The sequence below is a fragment of the Micropterus salmoides genome, unplaced genomic scaffold, assembly GCF_014851395.1.
Source record: "Micropterus salmoides isolate LMB-PRFRI ecotype aquatic unplaced genomic scaffold, ASM1485139v1 Ms_hic_scaffold_2, whole genome shotgun sequence".
NCBI lineage: Eukaryota > Metazoa > Chordata > Actinopteri > Centrarchiformes > Centrarchidae > Micropterus > Micropterus salmoides.
Window position 1 is genome coordinate 53,104,361 of NW_024041150.1, and position 22,710 is coordinate 53,127,070.

The window sequence follows — 22,710 nt, forward strand, 5'->3', positions numbered from 1 at the left end:
GTGCAGTGCCATTTCTCCTCCAAACATGGTGTGTATTATGGCATCCAAACAGTTCAATTTTGCTCTAATCTGACCACACTGTATTCTCCCAGTATTTCACTGGCTTTTCCAAATGTTGTGCAGCAAACTTTGAACGAGCTTCAACATGCTTTTTCTTCAGCAACGGAGTCTTGCGTGGTGAGCGTGCATACAGGCCATGGCGGTGGAGTGCATTACTTACGGTTTTCTTTGAGACAACAGTAATTGCAGGTCTTTTTGAAGCTCTCCACAAGTGGTCCTTGGCTCTTGGACAACTCTTCTGATTATTCTTTTCACTCCTCTGTCAGAAATCTTGCAAGGAGCACCTGGTCGAAACAAACTTATGGTGAAATGATTGTCTTTCCACTTCCGTATTATGGCCCCAACAGCGCTCACTGGAACATTCAGAAGCTTAGAAATGTGCCTATAACCAATGCCATCATTGTGTTTTAGGTTGCAAAGATTTTGAAACAGCTCTTTGCTTTGACCCATCATGGGATATGTCTTGTGTGACACCTTGGCAATGAGACCTTTTTGTAGGCCATCAGTTGGGACTGAACCAGCTGATATTAATTTGCACTAACAAGGGTCTGGATTGCTTTTTAATTACTGATAGTTTTCAGCTGTTGTCTTGGCTTTCCATGCCTTTTTGCACCTCTCTTTCTTCATGTGTTCAATACTTTTTCCCTGTATCATTTCACATTATTACACATAACTTTATTTCTGAACTTCTTTGTTTTGGTTTCTTACTTGGGTTGTTACCAACATCTGGTGAAAATTTCATGTCAATAGCTCCTTCGGAAATATATTTACTGAGAAAAATGGTGACGTGTTCAATACTTATTTCACCTGCTGTACACTTTAGTGAAAGTGAAACGTTGTTCGCTGTGATTGTCACAAATGATCAATGTTCTGCAACGTCTTCATATTTTCATTTAAATATGTTAAAATTAGCAGACTTTTCCTGACTGGACTTTGAACCCAAAACCCAGTAGTCGGCAACAGGCGGCCAAAACTGCCCCGCCAGCAATAATATATGTCCCGCGGCCAGATTGCTTTGATAGAAAAAATAAATAAATACATTGATAGCAACTGGTGCTGAAATAGATCTCCGTCATGACAGCTACAGTTACTCACATAATCCTTTCCTATTAAGTCTTTGTGCCTCCAAACTAAAAGCGCAAGAATGTTTTGGGGTTTTTTTTGCAGCCAACTTTATTTCAAGTTTATTGAGAGCTTTTATGTTCTGAAGGACATTCAAGAGTCTCTCGTTTGCTTGACACACCTCTTCAGTCTTTAACACCTCCCATCTCATAAAGACACTTCTGATTCTCTTCAAACCAGCTCAGAGTGTTTCAGCCTGGTTTGAACTGAAAGTCTAAATCTTGAAACAAGTTGGAGAGAAATGAAGCCTGATTTCAGAAACACTGCATGAGACAGAACAGATACATTAAAGCTAAAACACTGGTAAGCACAGAGTACACAAAGTAAATTATATCAGAGTCAGTCACTAACACCTGGTTGGCTTCAGTGGACTATGACCAGTGTCCTTACTGGAACCTGTATCGACCTGGATTTAGTCTCAGAGTCCTGGTTTAAAGTCTTGTTGTGTCCCCTGCCAGCTGAAAACTTCCTGAAGCATCTGAAATCTAATATTTATTCAGCAGCTCTCAGATGAAGCTCTACCCTTTATGGTTGTGATAATGTTGTTGTCCTGTTTCACATCAACACACTCAGAGCTGGATGAAAACCCTGAGTTAACAGGGACACCTTTCAGTCCAGATCCCAGAGCGGATCAACATGTGACATCACGCTGACCTCACTCTGACATCACTGATCAGCAGGAATCAATAGTGAGTGTGTAGACTGTGTGTGAGAGTCAGTAGGAGGAGTCAGAGTGAAGAAGAAGCTGACAAAGCGTCCTCCTGTCTTCATCCGTCCTCCATCAGCTGCTTCACCTCCATTTTCTCTCTGATCCAGAGTCAGATCGGATCAATGATCAAAGATCAAACAGGTTGATCGGCCATCAGAGGAGTTGGATCAGCGGAGCTGCTTCTGTTCCTGCTTCTCTCTGCAGAGGAGACAGAGGACAGTCAGACAGAGACAAACACAGAGACTCTGACCTCAGTCTGCATACTGACCTTTGACCCTGAGAACAACTGATTTCCATCTCATGAGGTCTCCATTCATGTTGTAGACTTTGCACCTGTATCGTCCTCCGTCTCTGTCTGTGGGGGATTTCAGGGTCAGACTGAGGTCTCCAGTTCTCAGCAGGTCTTCCTTCATCTCTGTTCGGTCTCTGTAAACCTGGTCCTGCTGGTCAGGCTGGTCAGAGCCGTTCTGATACACGTGGACCGTCTTTGTGGGTTTGGGTTCATCGCAGATCCAGATCACCTCAGCGTCCTCAGGCAGGTTCTCTGTGGTCTTGAAGGGCAGCAGGACAGACTCCGCCCCCTCCTCCACCTCCACCTGACAGACTGAGAGGACAACAAAGCAGAACATGAGCTGCACAGACAGCAGCAGCAGTTTGAATAACTTTATTGACAGAAGCAGATGAGAGCAGCAGCTAACAGGGGACAGAAACACAGGAAGCTGTTGGAGATGATCAGAGTCTTGATGCTGCTGGGATTGTTTTGTCCATGTGCTGCTTCACAGTTCCTCTGACCTGTATCTACAGCACTGACCTCTGACCCAGAGCTTCACTTGTTTATTCCTCAGGATGTTTCCATCCCTGCTGTAGACGGTGCAGGTGTAGGTGTTACTGTCTCCCTCTGTGGGGTATTTTAGGGTCAAACTGGGGTCTTCAAGTCTCAGCAGGTTTCTCTTCATCTCTGTTCGGTATCTGTAATATTCGTCCTGTTCTTCAGGATGGTCAGAGCCGTTCTTATATACGTGGACGTCATTTTGTAACTGTCCCCCCACTCCACTTTGACGTCTTCAGGCAGGTGAACTTTGGTTTTGCAGGGCAGCAGGACAGACTCCACCTCTGAATCCACCTCCACCTGGTAGACTGAGAGGACAACAAAGCACAACATCAGCTGTACAGACAGCAGCAGGAACTCTGAAATATGTCCCATTGTTCCATCTAACAGAGACAGTGTTGTCTTTGGTGTCTCTACAATCAACAGCACAACTGACTGTTTATTAAATCACTGAGTATTATTGTCAGATGGACTCAATCAAATCTTTATTAAAGTTAGAATCTGAAGGTTTTCATTAAATAAATGTCTGTTCAGTCACTGTCTATCGTCTAATGAGGTAACACAGTGCTGACTGAGCCTGTGGCCCACTGATCAAAGTACTGCAGTATTTACATATCTGCAGTATTACCAAGGGAAAAACTGCAGTATTAAGTTGCTGCTAATGCAAAGTGAACATTTCCTGCTGCTGCAGCTTCACATTAAGAGCATTTAACTGGTGAAACAGCAGTTGACTTTTATTATGAAGGAGTCACAGGAAATACAGAGAATTTGTGAGATTAGCTCTGACCGCTATTCACGGTCCAGTGAGAGGAGCTGGGACTCCATCAGTCTTTGAGGAGAGAATCTTACCTGGAAGAGAGAAACTTCTCAGGCTCCACGGCTCACTTTTAGATTTACTGTTTGGCTTTAGGGGACATAAACTGGACAGACCTCTCTGATTGATATTTACACATATTGATCCTAAATATAAAAACTGTCTCCTACAAATGAGATTTAATATCAACTAAATGTTTCTGACAAACATGTTTGGAAGGAAACATCCTTTCTGCCTGGATTCTGTTCACTGGCAGCGTTTGTTACGGTCCAGGAAGTTCACACTCAGGTTTCACTCAGAGGTCGGTTCAGGTCCTGAGTACCACCTGCTGCTGCTTCAGGTACTAAAACACTTTGATCTTACCTGAACCAGGAGCTGGGAGGCTCCTGACTCTGACCTCTGACCTGTATCTCAGGCATGTGATTTGCAAAGGGCAAAAAAGCAGGAAAATATACTGAGACCCACCGACACCCGATTAAACTGGCGCCGGCTTTAACATGGGCGGTAAAGCAGGACTCATGACACTTAAGTTATTTAATGGATGTGTTGCAGTGGGAATCAAAGACAAGGGTCTAATCCACTGTACCATCGCAACCTCTCTATAATAATTATTCATTTTTACCAAACTTAAACAGCTAAATGTACAACATGAAACATGAAATAACTGAGTCTATAACTAAATAATCCACAGGCCTTGTAAAGGGAAAGGGGGCGCTACTCTGCCAGAGCGACTCCGGACACGGAGTCAGTATGTGCATGTTTTATGTTGTTTTTAATTGTTTTTATGGTGGGTTTTTATCGTTGTCTAGTCGTTTTCAGAATGTTAACAGCAATAATATTTAACCTGGCGCTCCTCTGGCTCATGATCACCAGTCTATGGCACGTAAATGGACTTTGTTTACAACCGGCGCTGTCATTCACCATCGACCCCGGCAGACTCACCTACTCAAGAGATCACCTGTTGGAGCTGAACCGCCTTCAGTCGGATCCAGCACACATATCCATCCGAACCAATATCATACCTCAAGAATTACTTCGAGGACACAAACAGAAGTGTATTCGGAGGAAAAGAGGTTCCAGAGGAGGGATACGCAACAGATTAAGGAGGAGAGGCAGCCGGCTACCTCTACCTGCAATAACCCCGTCAAACGTGAGATCGCTACGAAATAAGACTTGGGGACCTTTCACGCTCGTCAGGCATGATCAGGACTATCGGCAAACCAGCCTGTTCTGTTGTTTCACAGAAACATGACTCTCTGAGGACACAGACTTTCAATTAGATTGTTTTAACATCATTCGCTTTGACAGAGTTGCAGCAACAACACGAAGTCAATTGGGGGCGGGCTCTGTCAACGTCTCTGTCAGCAGCAAGTGGGCAACAAACTTTTCAGTGAGAAAGACACAGAGCTGTAAACATTATGAGCTGCTGACTGTGTCCTTCAGAGCACAGCCAGTGTTTCTACTGGGAGAACAGGTGTGACATCACCACTCACTTGCCCAACCTAGAGCAATATGTCACAACCCCCACCAGACTTCAGACCATACTGGACCAGTGCTATGGCAACATCACAAATGCCTACATCTCTAAACCACGCCCACCTCTCGGTCGCTCTGACCATAATGTCATTTTACTCCTGCCAATATATAGGTCACTATTAAAAACAGATGAACCCATCACAAAATCTATCAGATTCTGGAATAAGGAAACATCTGAAACATTAAGGGGTGTTTTGAACTGACAGACTGGGACTTGGTTTTTAATGACTGTGGTGACGACTCACATGCACTTACAGATGTACTTACATCTTACATTTTATGCTGTGAGGATACTGTCACTCCCACCAAGCAAATAACTATACACTCAAACAATAAAAACGGGTCACAAGGGACATGAAAAACTGCCTGGTCCAGAAGAAAAAAGCTTTTCTGAAAGGAGACAAGCTGGAGAAGGAGCTCAGGAAGAAGGCCAAGCTAGCTAAGATCAGAATCAGTTTTATTGGCAGGTATGTGTACACATACGAGGAATCTGACTCAGGATTGTACATCGCTCACGATGTGCTTACTCGTACAATAATAAAATAATAATATAATAAAATCAGACACAAACTACAGAGTAGACAACACTAAGATACACACTATGAACAAAACAATCTATATAGATACACTACAAGAACAAGGTGGAACAGAAACTAACCTCTGGAAAAGCGAGGGAGGCGTGACAGATGGGCAGAGCCCACAAACCGCCAGTGGTTGGCTGCTCAGACCCCACCTCCTATGCAGAGCAGTTGAACAGTTTCTTCACCCGGTTCAACAGTAGCAGCACTCCAATGACCTGGACCTCCCCGACCCCCAGCTGCTTCCTCCAAGCCATCACTATTGGTGAACACCTGGTGACCTCCATCTTACTCAGAGTCAACCCACACAAGCTGCTGGCCCTGACAGGCTCAGAGGCAGGCTGCTCCAAGAATGCTCCACTCGGCTCGGTGGATTTCTCACAAGGCTGTTCCAGCACCTCCTGGACTCTGCCTGGGTTCCCAACCAGTGGAAAGAATCCTCCATAATTCCACTGCCCAAAAAGACACCTGCTAAAGACCTGAAGGACTACCGACCAGTAGCCTCGACATCAGTGCTGTGTAAAGGTATGGAGAGGGTTGTATGCAACCATCTGTCGAAAATGCTGTCAGACAAACTAGAATCCGTTTCAGTTTGCCTATAAGACAAAACGCGGTGTAGAGGATGCAACTCTCACGCTTTTAGACACTGTCACTAAACAACAGCACTGCCTCTCTGACCTCCAGGTCCACCCGACACTGATTTTATGGATAGTTTTTTACAAGACAGACCACAACAGATGCAAGCTGGTTTTAAACACTGGACTCCCCCAGGGCTGTGTCTTATCTCCCATTCTCTTCTCTGCTTATACGAACAGCATTTCCTGCAGTTCAACAAAGCACAACAGCGCCTCCACCTGCTGAGGAAATGAAGGAGTTTTCATGTCAGCAAGGATATTTTGACTCTGGTTTACTCGTCACTCATTGAATCCATTCTCACCTTCAACATCTCATCCTGGTACAACCTCCTCACAGTCAAACATAAAGCCAAACTCTCCCGCATAATAAACCACTGCAGCAAGATAATCGTCTCACCACAAACCCTCTTATTTGAACTGCACAACCGTTCTGTGATCAGGAAGGCCACCCTGATCACAGGGGACCCCTCTAAACCCTCTCCATCACTCTTTCCAGTTACTGCCATCAGGCAGACGATGCCAGGAAAAACATTCACAAGAAATTAATTAATAACGTGCCAAAACCTTTAACATAAGGACGACTTAAAAAGCAACCATTCATACAGCAGTGTATGGGCTACACTAGTGATCAATAGACAACAAAGTCAAAGTAAACATTAGACATAGCCTCTAACAGGCAATAATCAAACATTCCTCATTTATCTGATCCTTATTGTCAACTCAGTGTTGAGCAAGTTACTCAGAAATAATATTACCTACTAGTTATTTAGCATAGGCTATAGACCTACTCCTTAAAAGGTAATATTAGCTACTCCACTTAGGCCCATTACTGGGTGATAGCCTGTTATCTATTATATCTCCCCATGAGTCCAAGCATCACTGGCAGCAGCGGCCAGAGTTTCTCTCTGAGTTTCACGTTGCTGAGTTGCTTTAGCTGATGCTTCAATTAGCCTAAGAATGAATGTAGAACTGTTCACGGTTGAAAGCTTTTTGCTGGTCGCACAAAGTTTACAAAGGACGACAATGTTCTTTGCATCTTAGACTGTGACACAATAATGGCAATAACGTTACATACAGCTGTCGAAAATACCGTTCTCCCTGTTCTCCGTCGTCCTTTAGCTTGTTGGCTAACAGCTGACTTGAACAACAGAAGGTGCCGCTGAGCTGCAGCGCACCTGCATTCACATCAGGGATGGTGCGTTCAGTAGCGCAGCGTTACTTGAATTAGTAACTGTAATAATACAAGTGTTTTGGAAATAGTTATCCGTTACATTACTCTTTACTGGGAAAAGTAATATTGCAGTAGGCCTATTACTGCCCAACACTTAAGTACCACGGATGCACGAGAGCGCCTGTGGTACACACTGCGCAGGTGTTGAATTGGTATTGGCAACAAACATCCTTGTTGATACTTACACACTCGGCCGGGTCCTGCACCCCCCCTTCTTTTTTTATTACAGATCTGCATGATTCACGTGCATCATATTTTCAGGTCGAAAAAAATCCGGAAATTCCGGATTAATCCGAAAAAATAACATCACTGTGTATCTACAGCACTGACCTCTGACCCAGAGCTTCACTTGTTTCTCCATCAGGATGTCTCTCTCCCTGCTGTAGACGGTGCAGGTGTAGGTGTTACTGTCTCTGTCTGTGGGGTATTTCAGGGTCAGACTGAGGTCTCCAGGTCTCTGCAGGTTTCTCTTCATCTCTGTTCGGTCTCTGTAAAAACTGTCCTGTTCTTCAGGCTGGTCAGAGCCGTTCTTATATACGTGGACCTTCATGTTGTAACTGTTCCTCCACTCCACTGTGACGTCTTCAGGCAGGTGAGCTGTGGTTTTGCAGGGCAGCAGGACAGACTTCACCTCTGAATCCACCTCCACCTGGTAGACTGAGAGGACAACAAAGCACAACATCAGCTGTACAGACAGCAGCAGGAACTCTGAAATATGTCCCATTGTTCCATCTAACAGAGACAGTGTTGTCTTTGGTGTCTCTACAATCAACAGCACAACACAAAGCCTTAGCCAACATTGCCGACATACAAATGTCCCCAGTTTGTGGTCAGCAAATCTCCCTGCTGTATTGTGTTTCCCCAGACATTCTTCCCTAACAAAAGAAGACATGAATCCAGATTTAGTTTGTTAGTGTGGCAGAGTATCCCCGTGTTAAAACCACTGTGCCTATCTTTGGTTTATTTTTATGAGCTCAGGGTAATTTAACATCTTGGAGTGGGATTTAAGTGTTTCCTTTCGTTTTTCTTAGTTGTATCTCTTTATTTGGCTATTTGATTTCTGATTATTGCCTTATTTATCTAAGTTGAATAAGATTTGGTTTAAGGGGTCTTATTAATTATATTGTTCTTAGTCTCTATTAGGTGCTGATGGCCTAAGGTGGGGTGAGCTGGTGCACACAGTGGGTGTGTCCCATATCCCACATGTGTTGTCTCCCCCGGGTGCACGTGTGTGTGGGATGACTTTTTCTTTAACAGGAGGAGAGACGCCAGGACAAAACAAGTGAGGGGTAAATGGCACAGCAGTCAAAGTTGTTAACATTATGGGTTTTTTTGTTCATGTTTGTTAGTAACTTAATATTCATGTTGTAAGAATAATGTTATTGGTTATTTATTTTTTAATAAAATAAGTTCCTGTATAAGTCTAAACTGCTAAACATTCTTGTGCCTATCTATCCAGTCAGCGCAAACATCTACTCAAAAACTCCAGGAGAACCAGCATTCTGTTTATGAAGTATTATACAATGAATAAACACCACAGTAAAAAAAATAAGTATGCTAACAAGTATGCATGAAATTAGCATAAGATCAATCCATCCATCGTCAACCGCTTATACGGGGTTGCGGGGGTTGGAGCCAATCCCAGCTGACATCGGGCGAAAGGCGATGTCAGCTGGGATTGACAGGTCGCCAGTCCATCGCAGGGCCATTAGCATAAGATAATAGCTTAAATAAGGAAACAAACCTATGTTAGTACAGCTGCAGTCACATGTAATCTAATAATATGAAAAATTCAGCATATTCCAGAAATTAGCTGTTCTCTTCATTAATATATCACTAATTAACACATATACTGACAGACAATGCTTCTAACAATCTTTTCACAATGGATGGAACAGGATTATGGCAATACGGTCATATGGCAGCCATATTACAATACTCTAATTTAGAGGTCACTAATTGGCGGACCGCAGTCCGGATCTGGACCCAGTCTGCCATTGGGCCATATTTGTTACAAGCCTTCACATAGGGCCACCTCCACTGTGGAGTCGCTTCCGGTGCAGGCCTCCACTATCAGGACGGTCAGGACAGGAAATAACCATAAATAAACTGTTTTTTACGTCCCCCACAGGGTAAAGTCTGAATGCATTGCTCTTGGTATGTGTTCGCCTTCATAATAGTTACTGCTGTCAATATTGTACATCTAAATCATTTAACTACTGGTGTTTTATCAGGGCAAGGTTGTGGGGCAGCTAATCACTACACTCATTATTGATTAATCTGCTAACTTTTTCAATTAATCATTTGTTCTTTAAAACTTATCAAAACACTGAAAAGTGCCCATCACAATTTCCCAAGTTGACATCTTGTCTGTCCATCAGAACAGAAAATTTAAATGTAGGTTATTATAATTAAATGTAGCAGATTCTTACATTTGACTCTTTTTGCTAAAATATTACTCAAATGACTTTCAAGTCCATCCATCCCTCGATTGTCAACTGCTTATCCTGCATACAGGGTTGTGGGGTTCTGGAGCCAATCCCAGCTGACATTGGGCGAAAGGCGGGTTCACCCTGGACAGGTCGCCAGTCCATTGCAGGGCCTCACACTCACATCTTGACTCGCCCCGCCTTGACTTTCAAGTCCTATTATAAAAAGTTGATTTTATTTTCTGTCAATTGACTAATGACCTAATCATTGCATCACTATCTGAAAAATAAAACCACACAGGTCTGTAGCCTATACAACACAAAAAAATCTGCTTTAAGTCTGCTTAAATTTTTAAGCACGAATTGTCCGTGTACATTCTGATAGTTTGTTTTTTCATTTGTAGTTTCAAACCAAAAACGAAACGGGGGAAAAAAGAGCCATTGTTTTTTTTGTTGTGTTTTTTGGTTTCTGAAACCAAAAATGAAAAACTACTAAACCAAATTCAAATAATGGTCCGATTTTGTTTTTTTGAAACTCCTATTTTTATTTCTCTGTTTGAAGATAGATTTTAAGAAAAGAGACAGGTGAGCCAGGTGGCCTGGAAGTAATGGTAAACATGTTAAAATAAAATTTAAATACATTGTTTGGTGCAGTACAGATGGTAGGCTAAATGACTGTGTGCAGAGTTGTTACTGTCAGCGCTATGTTTTTAAAATTAAATAAATATTTAATGAACCAAGCTGTTCCCCCTTTCTACCAGCAGGTGGCAGTGTTTAACTGAAGGTCAGTCCTGTGTCTATTAAACGTTTTGAATCCAAACGAAAAATCAAAACGTTTAATAAAGACACAGTACAGGCCTTCATTTAAATCCTGCCACCTGCTGGTAGAAAGGGGGAACAGCTTGGTTCATTACGGTGGAAACCACATTAAATATGAATTTAATATTCAAAATATAGCGCTGACAGTAACAACTCTGCACACACAATCATTTCTTAGGTTAACCTATAACATTTGCAGAAATGGTTCTTTAAAGAACCACTTGCTAAAAGCTTCTTCTTGGAACTAAAAATGGTTCTTTTATGGCATCACTCCGAAGAACCAGTTTGGTTCCAAACCTTATTTTGTAGGTGGTGTTGTCAGCGTTAATTTTTTAATACATTTTACTTAAAGCTTTTAACTGAGACTTTTTTATGGGATACTGTACACAAGTGACATATGTTTGTCCAAAAGAAGATAAAATAAAGATCTATATCGTTTAGACCGCTCTGTGTCTTTGCTGGCTGTATGAATTCATCTTAGTTGAATTGAAGTTTATGTAACGTTTCCCAACCCTCTCCTGGAGAAAGTTTCCTCCCGTCCTACATGATTTAATCTCTCCCTGCTTGAACACAGCTTATTGAAGCAGCTTCAGGATTTATAATGATTTGATAGTTTGAATCAGCTGTTTTGGAGCAGGGAGAGATTTAACACACACGGTTATATGAACAGCTTACGTTTTCCACAGAAAGAAACTATTCGTCCCAAAGATCTTCAGGGGCTCACCACAGCCACTGTTGGCATATCCTAATTTGCGTGATTTAGATTTACAAATATTGAAAGTGGTAGATATTTGGTGGAACATGCCAACATGCATTCAGACTTTTTAAAATGTTTTGTAAAATGCAAATCAGTCAATGCTTCCAACTCCTGTTCTAACTGTGTAATCTGTGTGTGCGTGTATACAGTGAATAAAGTAAAAGTATTATTACCTACTTTGTGTCTCCATTCATTTTTAAAAAGTGGATCATTACAAAACTATCATACAGGTATATGGTATTGCACGTGTGTTCATTTTTACAGATTTTACAGTTTGAGAGTCCACAAGCTGTAGTCCATGTAATCCAGCAGGGTTCTAGTTACGGTCCATAAGGAGGGTCTGAGCTCTTAAAATCATGCGTCTGTGGGGGTCACTAATTATTTTACCTACAATCATTATTTTTAATCACACATGTATTTCATTGAAATTAATATTTACATTAATAAGATTTATTTATTTATCTGCCGGTAACGTTAGTTATACTACAGACCCCCACGAATCTCAAATGTAGTCCAGTTCCCACAGTTGCCAGTTTTTCCTATTAAATTCAGCTGATAGCAGTAATATGCCATAGTATATATTACTCTTCAAATGGAAATTATGAATGATGAATTTTTGGAAGACGATGAGAGTATGAGAGGCTAAGTTACACTCTTAATCAACGAAGATATGTTTTTCTGTGAATGGATTTGGCTAGCTGTATGGACGGAGTTAACGTCCTGTTTTGACAGAATAAATAAATAGTGCCCGTAAAAAAAGATACTAGTTGAATGATTGAAGCGATTCGCACATTCGGCTTTGTTGCTACACTGGCACGTTAAGTGCTAAGTATACAGAATAGACTTAAATCCATTTGCTATATATGTGGAATTAGCCTGCTAGTTTCACATTACAGTGTTGACTTATTAATTAAATATTAATCAACGACAAAATCCCTTGAGATGAAAATATGTTGGTCTGGCTCTGTAAGACAGAGTCAGTTACCACAACAACTGACCCAGAGTTAAAGTTAGCTCTCTTTGTGGAGCAAAAACCCCAGACTTTTACTGATCTCAGGTTAACTAGATTAGAGTTTTCTGGAAGATGCCTACAGAGCTAGAAAAATATTCTACAGGTGTGCAGCTCTCAGCATTTGTACACTGATTTGTGCACATTTTGTCCTTTGTTCTTAGTCCTATGTCTTAGTTCTGTGTCTTAGTGTGTACTCGTGCTCTGAATTATAGCTCCGCCTCTAGTTCTTAGATCTGTTTACTAGTTTCTTTCCTGCTTAGATTTGACATGTATTCTGTGTTGTGTTTATATATATGTATATCTGTTTCCCCCATAACCCTATGGACAAGAATAAGGAGATGAGGAGACCAGACAAATAGGGGTGGGCGGGAGGGGTGCAGGATGCAAGAGCAAAGAAGAGGAGATGGGTTTTGTGGGTATTTATAGAAATGCCACTGCTATTAGCACCACTTTGAGATTGTGGTATGTTCTGTATCATGTTATATGTTTGTTTGAGTGCTATGTCTGTTTGGTCCATGTTTCAGTGTCAAGCTGTTTACTGTTTTAGTCTGAAGTTGTCAGTGGGTTTTGTTTCCCTTTCTGTTTCATTACCTTGTTCCCACACCGCTTGTTTGCCTCAGTATTTAATGCCTGTGTTCTGTTCAGTCTTTGTTGGTTTATTTTAGATTGTAGCTTGTAGCTTTCAGTTGCTCTGTCGCTTGTTTGTTCCAGCCTCACCATTGCCCGTTTTGGGATTTATATTTCACCGTGCTTACTTTGGATTTTGCTTTGGACACAGCCACTGCCTTTAAGTGTGCTTGATTTTCTTTAATAAATCATTGAACTGAACCTGCTCAGCACAACCTCTTTACACACTACACTTGTTGTATTTGTTGGAGAGAGAAAAACTTCTAGTACCCCTAAAACAGTTTTCTCTGTGATATCAATATCAAACATGTGTGACTATTTTCTACAACTACAAATTCCACTGTCACAGGTCTTCAGCTGTTTTGCTCCAATAACACCTTCATATGCTGGAAGTGTAGCAGTAGTGACATACCTGACATGAAATACTGCCGGAAATGTACCAAAAGACCCACAGCAACAAGACCAGCAACCAGGAGAACCAGGAGAACCAGGAGAACTTTGACCCAGGGTGGAAATCGTTCTGTGGGAACCAGAAGCATAAGAACATGACCTCTGACCTCTGACCTGTACTACAGTAGGTGTTAGGGTTTGTTGCTGACCTTTGACCTGCAGCTGGATCTCTGTCACTTTCCGGTTTCCTCCTAACGCTCTGACGGTGCAGGTGTAGCTGCCGCTGTCAGAGAGCTGGAGTTTTGTCAGCTTGAGGCTGAGGTCTCCAGTTTCCAGAGCGTCAGTCATCATGGATGTTCGGCTGCTGTAAATCTGGTTTTGGTCTTTAAGCTCATCACCTTCCTGCTGACGCTGGTGGACGGTTGGAGGATCGAGATCATAGCGGCTCCACACCACTGTGGGTTCGTCCAGGTCCAATGGGGGAAAATGACAGGGCAGCAGGACAAACTGCTCGCCCTCATACAGCTCCACAGCTGAGGCATGCTGGGAAACTGTGAAGTCACACAGACAGAGAGGTTCAATCACAGCAACTGTGAAACCAAATCAGCTACAGTTTAAAACTGACACCACCTGACAAATACCAGATCCACCTCAGCTGTTATGTTGCTCTCACTTATAGATGGACTCTGTTTCTGACTCAACATGGTGTTAAATGAGTGTGTTCACTGTCTGAACTCCTCTTTCCTCACATCTCTTCCTTCCATCTCTCCATCACGTCTTCAGAGAGAGCCTCTAATACTCAGGGAAAAGACAGTACTGAGTTTGTTGCTCACCTTTCACCAGCAGCCGTATGTCTGACAATCTCCATTGTCCTCCCAATGCACTGACGGTGCAGGTGTAGGTGCCGCTGTCAGAGAGCTGGAGTTTTGTCAGGTTGAGGCTGAGGTCTCCAGTTTCCAGAGCGTCAGTCATCATGGATGTTCGGCCGCTGTAAAGCTGGTTTTGGTCTTTAAGTTCATCACCTTCCTGCTGACGCTGGTGGACGGTTTGAGGATTGAGATCGCAGCGGCTCCACACCACTGTGGGGTAGTCTATGTCAAAAGTGTTGTACTCACAGGGCAGCAGGACAAACTCCTCCCCCTCATACAGCTCCACAGCTGAGGCATGCTGGGAAACTGTGCGGTCACACAGACAGAGAGGTTCAATCACAGCAGCCTTATTTCATGTCTTATTCTATGGAGTTAAATCATTGTCAGTATCATTGTAAATGCACATACTCTTAGTCACACATATATATTACAATTTGTAAAGACAAGTCACAACCGAGATACCACACAAATGTCTAGCAGACCATGGGTGCGTGTCGACCGGCTTACCCTACAGCTGTGCACATTGGCCTCACTCAGACAGAACACTCAGACCCGAGTGAGTCATGGAGAAACGAGAGACAACGGACGTATGAGCATGGGGACGACCAGGAGGCTGCCACACAAATGTCATGCACAGACATTCCATCATGCAACGCCACAGAGGAAGAGACACCTCTTGGGTAGTGCCCCTGATACCGTCTGGGGGAGACTCGCCAAAGCATACAGTAGCCGGCTCAGCCACAGAGGGTACATAAAGGCGTCCACCCCAGTGGTGGAGCATCCCGTGAGCTCAGTGAGTACCACAGGTTGCCCTGGGAGGGGGGGGGGGGGGGGGGGGGGGGGTTGCTGCTGCTCTCCCTAACCAGTCACTTTCTTTCAGTATAGGGAGATGCAGCCCACAGACATGATGGTGACAGGATGCAAGACCATCATGTAAAGTTCTTTAGTGCGCTTGCAGAATTGAAATATGAATCCAAACCAACTAACTAATAGTGTTGGAGCTATATTCTTATTTTGTTTATTTTGGGCTTAAGTTAATTTATAGCCTAATTTATTTATTTTCTTGTTAAAGTTAATTTGGTTTATTTTGTATTTATGCTTTACTTGCATTGTGGTTGTTGGTCACATGGTGTTATGATCATTTGCATAAATAGGTCAAGGTGGGAGGTACTGCAGGCACGAGGGCATATGGTTTTTTACCAGCGTGAGAGAGGCTGCAGAAATGTCTGTAAGCTTGCTTATGTGTGTGAATAAACCTCCTCAAACTCAATCTTGTTATGGACATTACTTTGATTTGGTACCTCTGAACCTGCGTAAAGCCCAACCATGACGTAGCCTCAAGTGGCCATTTGAGAAGTTTGTTATTTTGTTTTGTTTAAGTTTATGGACAAATAGCCACTACAAATAGTACTAATAAAAACGTGAACTATGGTTAGGACCTAGGTGCGGACTTTCAGGTGCGAAAGCCACCTAAATCAGTTACTTAAATTTGGTTTCACCACAATTACTTGGGGCATAACTTAACTCGTTTAGGCGTAAATTTGCAACTAAGGCAAGTGACCATGTCATGGCTGGGAGCATTAGCTTTCTGGCTGCCATGAGCCACTTGGCATCTTAGTGTGGTGGGGAAAGATTACCCAAGTGCAGGTTAATGTGTAGTGATGGTGAATCCAGCCTTGACTTAACTCCTCCCATGGCCACCCTCTTTATTAGGCTTAGGCTAAATAAGACACCTGTGTTCCCTTGCTTACTCTCTGCTTCCTGATCTGTCCCTGCTGTGGCTGCGGTTGGTGTTTATAGCCCAGGTATGTGAAGGGAATAGTTTCATGCACATCTATTTCCCCTTAACAGTTGATTATGTTGCTTTCCTGCTCTTTGACTCTGTTAGGAGCCTCTTTTCTCCTGCCCTGTGACCATTGTTTTTTGTATCTTCATGACCCATCTCAGAGGTGGTGAGTAGATACATGGTTTTAAATGTATTTTAAAGCAGTAAGGTTGAGCCTGGCTAATTGTTTCCCTCACTTTTCCAGGTTCCTCCTTGGTTTAGAACACTTCTGTTTTGCCGACTTAGTTTCCTGTTTTATGCCCCTTTAGTTTTGTAAGTTGTAGTTTGTAATTTGTATTACTTTAATTTAGATCTAATTTATTGTAGTTGTATGTTCTTGTGGGTTTTTGGCGATTATAGTTTGCCCTTTTTCAGCCAACTGGGTAACTTTAGGTCACTTTGTTATTTTATATGAATTTGTTTATTATTCTTTTGTATTAAACTTATATTTTGTTTAGGGTGCCATCTTGTTGGGAGGCTAGGCACCCGTGGCAAGGCCCCTTCACTTTTCTGCATGTGAGTAATTTCACGGGGGCACTACATAGACTGCACCATTTTTGCTGTGAATAAGGCTGTGAGGTTTGTAGTGCTGCACTTAAGGTAGGTATTGGTATCACTCCTCAGCATAGCCTGCCTCTCCACAAGTGACCTCTGCTTAGTTTTGGTTAAACTTATTTTGGGTTCTTTATTTGAATTTATATTGAAGACAGTTTAACTAATTATTGTAAGAAAGTTGTCTTATTAACCATTTTATCATACTTTTATTGTTTGTTCACATTTCCTTTCCTTTTGGCAGTTCCAGTCCCAGATTGCTTGTTTTTGCTGATTAAAAATAAATAGATTTTCGTACATTTTGAATCAGGTCTCTGCCTCATCAGTAACGTTCCTGTGTGCCTTCTTCTCTTCATTCTCCTTCAATTAATCAAGGTTTAAATAATAGTTCCTGGGGTGTAATTCCCTAGGTGGCGTAGTTTGGCTTTCATTCATTTGCCCCCTTCCTGGTCCACCGTACCACATTAGCACATCAGAAAGCTTGATCTAGGGGCAGCTGTAGAGCAGGTTGCTCGTTAATTGGAAAATCAGCAGTTCAATCCCTGGCTCCTCCAGGCTGCATGTCGAAGTGTCCTTAGTCAAGATACTGAACACTGAATTGCCCCTGGTGGCTATTCCACCGGTGGCTGAATGTGTGTGAATATTAGTTTCTGTTTGAGCACTTAGTGGCCCCTCGACCCCAGTTCTATTAAATTTTTAGAAGTACATTTTTACCTATCCGTCATCATTGACCAGCACAAATAGAAATAACTATTAGAAAACATTGGAAATTTTGAAGAAAAAAATTAAATGTAAGTGAAATTGTGCAATCCCACTGTATGTGTACAGTAGCCTATGTACATTGAGCCAAATTTGTTTTTATTTTTGATACATTTCTGATATATATAGATATATATCTGGGCTTTTATTGACCCTGCCTATATTTGGGACAGGCCTATAATTCTGAAACTACCATGAAACAGTTTATTTATTTCAAATAGAATAAATTATCAAATACATGTCATTCATTTCATCTAGCTCCGACAGACGGCTTATGCGCTTTTATTTTGAAGTAACATCCTGACGACAACAACACGGTGCAGGATGACAGAAGTTAGCAGACAGAGAGGATAGACTTCACATCACAGGATTCACAACTTGGATTAATTTTATGAAAAGCTGTTTGATTATTTTGATCAGTGGACCCTTACAGAGTAAAGGAATATAAATAATCAAGGAACGGACACATTCAGGCTAAATGAGCACTTCAAAGGTAACTTAACGGCAGTCATCACTTTTCCTTTTCTCTCTTGTACCATGCAGGTTACACTGGTCAATTTGAAAGAATTAGACTTTGGGGCTTGTTGTTTCCCTTAAATGAACTGAACTATTGAATTGTGGAGAATCTAACTATGTGTAGCATTTTCATACAGACATATTGACCACACGTTTAAACATTAATATTTGTATTAACGATCTAAGCTGCTAAAGCGGGCGACACTGCAGGGTTTAAGAGGTTTTATACAAAAACTAGACCAGGCAATAAATTGAGGCAGGTGGTTATTTGTAAAAATGTTTTACGGTATATATGGATAGGCTGGGTATTTGACCTAAAATGAAAATCACAATTAATTGCACACAATGTCTGGATCTTGAAGTCCCACAGGATCTTAGCTCGGTCAATCTCAACTACCGTAGGAGGTGTCTTCCTTTTTGACCTTCCAGCCCATACTCATGACAGATGTTCCTGTACACTATGCCAGCTACCTGGTTATGTTGTTCCATGTACGCACTTCCTGCCTGCATCTTACACCCTGCTGTTATGTGCTGTACTGTCTCAGGGGCATCCTTGCACAGTCTGCACCTGGGGTCCTGCCTGGTGTGGTAGACCCCAGCCTCTATTGATCTTGTACTGAGTGCCTGTTCTTGTGCTGCCATGATTAGTGCTTCTGTGCTGTCCTTCAGTCCAGCCTTTTCAGCCACTGGTAGGATTTCTGGACATCAGCCACTTCTTCTACTTGTGTGTGGTACATGCCGTGCAGCAGCAAGCATCTTATCTATGCGCCATCACCACCCCTCAGTAGCCTCCATCTCCTCCTTTGGCCAGTTTATTATACCAGCGGGGTATCTGATGACTGGCAGGGCGTATGTGTTGATGGCTCAGGTCTTGTTTTTCCCATTCAGCTGACTTTTCAGGACCTGCCTCACTCTCTGTAGGTATTTGGCTGTGGGGGACTTCCTTGCTGCCTCCTCATGGTTTCCGTTAGCCTGCAGCACCCCAAGATATTTGTAGATGTCCTGAACATCTGCAATGCGGCCTTCTGGTTTTTCAATCCCCTTATTTATGATCATCTTCTCTGTTTTTGATACCATGCGACCACACTTGTCCAGTCCAAACTCTTGATATCATCCATGTAGAAGATGATGATGATGATGATCTGGCTGAGGGGGGTTCAGGGAGGCCAATCACATGGCAGCAACTCAACTCGCATGTGATGGTGATAACAACTTGCTGAAGTTCAAACCGAGCTCAGAATGGGGGGAAAAGGGGATTTAAATTACTTTGAATGTGGCATTGTTGTTGGTGCCAAACAGGCTGGTCTGAGTATTAAGTAGAAACTTCGGATCTACTGGGATCTTCACACACAACCATCTCTAGTGTTTACAGACAATGGTCAGAAAAAGACAAAATACCCAGTAAGGCCGTAAATGCCTTATTGATGTCAGAGGAGAATGGGATGCACAACATGTTGAACCTTGAAGCAGATGGACTACAGCAGCAGAAGACCACACCAGACGCTCCTCCTTTCCATCCAGTTTCCTGTACTCCAGTGGCCTCCACATTCACCAGATCTCAGCCCAATAAACCACCTTTGGGATGTGGTGGAATGGGAGATTCACATCATGGATGTGAAGCCGACAAATCTGCAGCAACTGTGTGATGCTATCATGTCAATATGGACCAAAGACTCTGAGGAATGTTTCCATCACCTTGTTGAAAGCATGCCACAAATTAAAGCAGTTCTAAGGCAAACGGTGTCCAACCTAGTACTGTCTTTATGTTTTGATCGTGTGCTGGGAGCTTGGTGTGTTGGTGTTGGTGTTGTTCATCTGTGTTTTTTTCTCCATTCTCTCTCCTGCCTGGGATCTTGGGGCGTGTCTGCTGCGGGCTCTCTCACACCTGACCAGTATTTGAAATCTGCCACAGCTTTATAGGAGTGCAAACAGTTAAAGTTTAAAGAAGAATTCTTACAAACAAAAACTCTATCTTCTCCAAAAAAAACTACTTTTGCAGAAAGAGAAAGCGAATGTTTTAAATTGCTTAACTATAAACATGTGACTTAGGACAGTAGGAAAACACTAATTATTAATCATATAATATATATATTTTTTATTAAATATGCATTTTTGCTAATAACAATGTATTTTTGCGGATATGACTTTAAATCAACACAAAAAAAAAAAAAATACATATTAGTGGATTGTGAGATTTTTGTGGAGTTTTTCCTACAGATTTCCGTGGCAAACACTTGAGAAAATTATACTGGGGACAGAGTTCCAGCAACTTACATCGCCTAACCCTTCCTGCAGCCTTGACACTTCTGCTTGAAAATTCTGCTACGATATAACCTAGCTAGGTGTAGGAGCATGAGTGAAGCCACAAAGGTCAGCAATCCGACAATACCTGACACTACACCAAATACTTAAAAAATAGGAAAGAAATAGAGCAGTTCTAGTTACATATGGTGCTGTTTAGTGTGGTGTATCAGTGCAAGATTGGATTAAGCTAATGCTGTCAACATTATTTGCTGTGATTTTGGTTGGAGATTGTTTAATTGAAAAAAGTTATATATATTTTAAGCATTAATCCATTATTTGTCAGAGTGAAATCAATTCAGAGTTATTTGTACTCCCTCCAATGTGTCGCAAAACTCTGGCCCCTATACTTTCCAAACAACCATCTAACCAGACAACATTGTTGTTTAGAGTCACCCTATCCTGTAGATCTACAGTGTTGGCATAGGTGTATGGGCAGATGACAGGAAAACTGCTGACTGAAAAAAGCCAGGAGACGAGGACATGCTTTGAAAACAGAGCTTTCAAAGGTGTTGCAAGACGTAGTGGCATTCCATTATTTCAACTCAGATTTTTTTCTTACATTGAACTCTGTCTCTACTGCATCTTTTGGACTCCAGTTGCTGACTATTTTTGCTGAGAATAAAAATGTTGGAAAAGAGTTTAGACTTAATCTGGCCTGGTCCTGAATTCGTTTTACCTCCATGGGTTAACTAGGTTAGGTGGAGTGCTAAGTAGGCAGGCAGGTGGAAAATGTTCCACCCCTCATAAAACGCAGCCTTACAGCAAATAGCACTGTGTTCCGTGGTGCAGTGGTTACAGCGCATGGCCACACACCTTGTAAGAACTGCAGGGTCAGTGGAAGGAAGTCCAGAATTCACTTTCACTCAGAATGGGCAAATGGAGGACTGTGACATGTTTGATTTGAGACATTACACTATCCAAATTATCAAAATTCACTCACTACAAGTGCACAGTGTACACAGAGTATTACAGGGAAGTGAACAAAAGGAAAGTATTGGTTGCTGACACATATTATTTAAGTTAAGATGAAAGAAACACAAAGAAAACGTGACGTTGGACTGAGGTGATGATCAGATCAGAGGGAGGAAGGTTATCTTACCGTGCACGTGGATCACAAACACCACAAACATCTTCATCTTCCTGTAGAAACTCCAACAAGCACAAAGTTAATCTGCTTCTCACTAAAGGAAGTCTTCAGAAACACAGTGAGGACATCAGTTCACAGCCAATTGTCCCTTTCCTCCCCTGATAATACCTCTGAGAGAACTTTACTTTTGATTTGAACAGTTCTGTAACATTTACAGAAACAGGTGGGGCAGGTCAGGGAAGGAGGAAGTCAGGTAATGTGAAGAGCTACAGTAACAGTTTCTGGAAATAAAGGGAAGTAGTTGTATTAGAGAACCTAATATGATAAAATATTAACACAGCTGTTGATACAGTGACATCACAGAGTTGATTTCAGCGACTGTTTCTGTCAGCTGTATTTCCTAACCTGTGTTTTGGGTGGCTGTGTTTGTGTTAGAGTGAGTGCTCTGTGCCTGCGAGGATCTCTGAGTGTCCTAAAGAAGCCTTGTTCTGATTGGCTGGATACATGAGCTCAGCCTTGGGAGTGTCTGCTGCTAGTTGGTCTATTGACAACATCAGGAGTGTATTTGGCCAGACACTCCAACGTGCAGGGAGCCCTATTCTTTATCTGAAAGAGAAAGAGAGAGAGAGAGACAGGTGTTATTTTAATCCATGTAGTGATCTAGTAGTGATGCAATCTGACTCTACCTGTTTGTTATCTTTTTACCCATCTGTTTAAATGTATTTTTGTCTCGTCTGTTTCACCTGTTTGTCTAATATATCAGTCTTTCTACTTGTCTACCAGCCAGTCTTCCTTTACACCTCTGTCTGTCTACCTCTTTTCTCTCTGTCTGTCTCTCCACCTATCTGTCTACTTGTCTCTCTCCCAATTCAATTCACTTCATTTCAATCTAGCTTTATTGGCATGAATGTTAAACAACAATATTGCCAAAGCTACAAATAAATTACAAAAGACCAAACAATTCATTTTGTACAGTTTATTAATCACTATTAAAAAATTATAATAATAAAAAAATATATTTATTAAAACAAAGTAAATAAACAGTAAAATGTGTGTGTGTGTGTTTAAAAAATAAAAATTTAATATTAAAATACATTTAAAAAACAGTAAACGTGTGTGTGTGTATATTAATAAAATAAAAAAAACTGTATCAAATGTAAGATTATCTATCCATCCATCCATCCATCCATCGGCAACAGCTTATCCTGCATACAGGGTCGCTGGGAATGTGAGATTAAAACAAACAAATA

At 41.9% G+C, this 22,710-nt stretch overlaps 2 protein-coding genes across 3 annotated transcripts in view; one reads left to right on the forward strand and one right to left on the reverse strand.

Annotated features, from left to right (window-relative positions):
- LOC119912627 (coxsackievirus and adenovirus receptor homolog) overlaps positions 1 to 22,710 on the forward strand; it is a gene marked incomplete in the record, with an annotated part of 333,023 nt that overhangs the window by 254,696 nt on the left and 55,617 nt on the right.
- On the reverse strand, positions 1,208 to 21,613 carry LOC119912622 (immunoglobulin superfamily member 11-like). Of its 2 annotated transcripts, XM_038731903.1 has the most exons (7): positions 21,473 to 21,613; positions 14,382 to 14,723; positions 13,758 to 14,099; positions 13,571 to 13,678; positions 7,845 to 8,171; positions 2,160 to 2,495; positions 1,208 to 2,089 (listed from the first exon to the last, which is right to left on the reverse strand). In XM_038731903.1, exons 1-7 carry the CDS (start codon positions 21,507 to 21,509, stop codon positions 2,025 to 2,027), a joined length of 1,557 nt encoding a protein of 518 aa, XP_038587831.1. In that variant the 5' UTR covers positions 21,510 to 21,613; the 3' UTR covers positions 1,208 to 2,024. The 2 variants fall into 2 exon arrangements, with proteins under 2 accessions (XP_038587831.1, XP_038587832.1); XM_038731904.1 differs by lacking the exon at positions 1,208 to 2,089 and having other exon boundaries at positions 2,372 to 3,028.

Bases quoted from the DNA above. Each gene is read 5' to 3' on its own strand.
- LOC119912622 (XM_038731903.1), bottom strand. From the start codon at position 21,509: ATGAAGATGTTTGTGGTGTTTGTGATCCACGTGCACG. The intron at 14,724-21,472 runs GTAAGATAACCT...GTGACCGCACAG, and splicing joins GTTTGTGATCCACGTGCACG to TTTCCCAGCATGCCTCAGCT. The intron at 8,172-13,570 runs GTATGTCACTAC...TTGTCCTCTCAG, and splicing joins CCGGCAGTATTTCATGTCAG to TCTACCAGGTGGAGGTGGAT.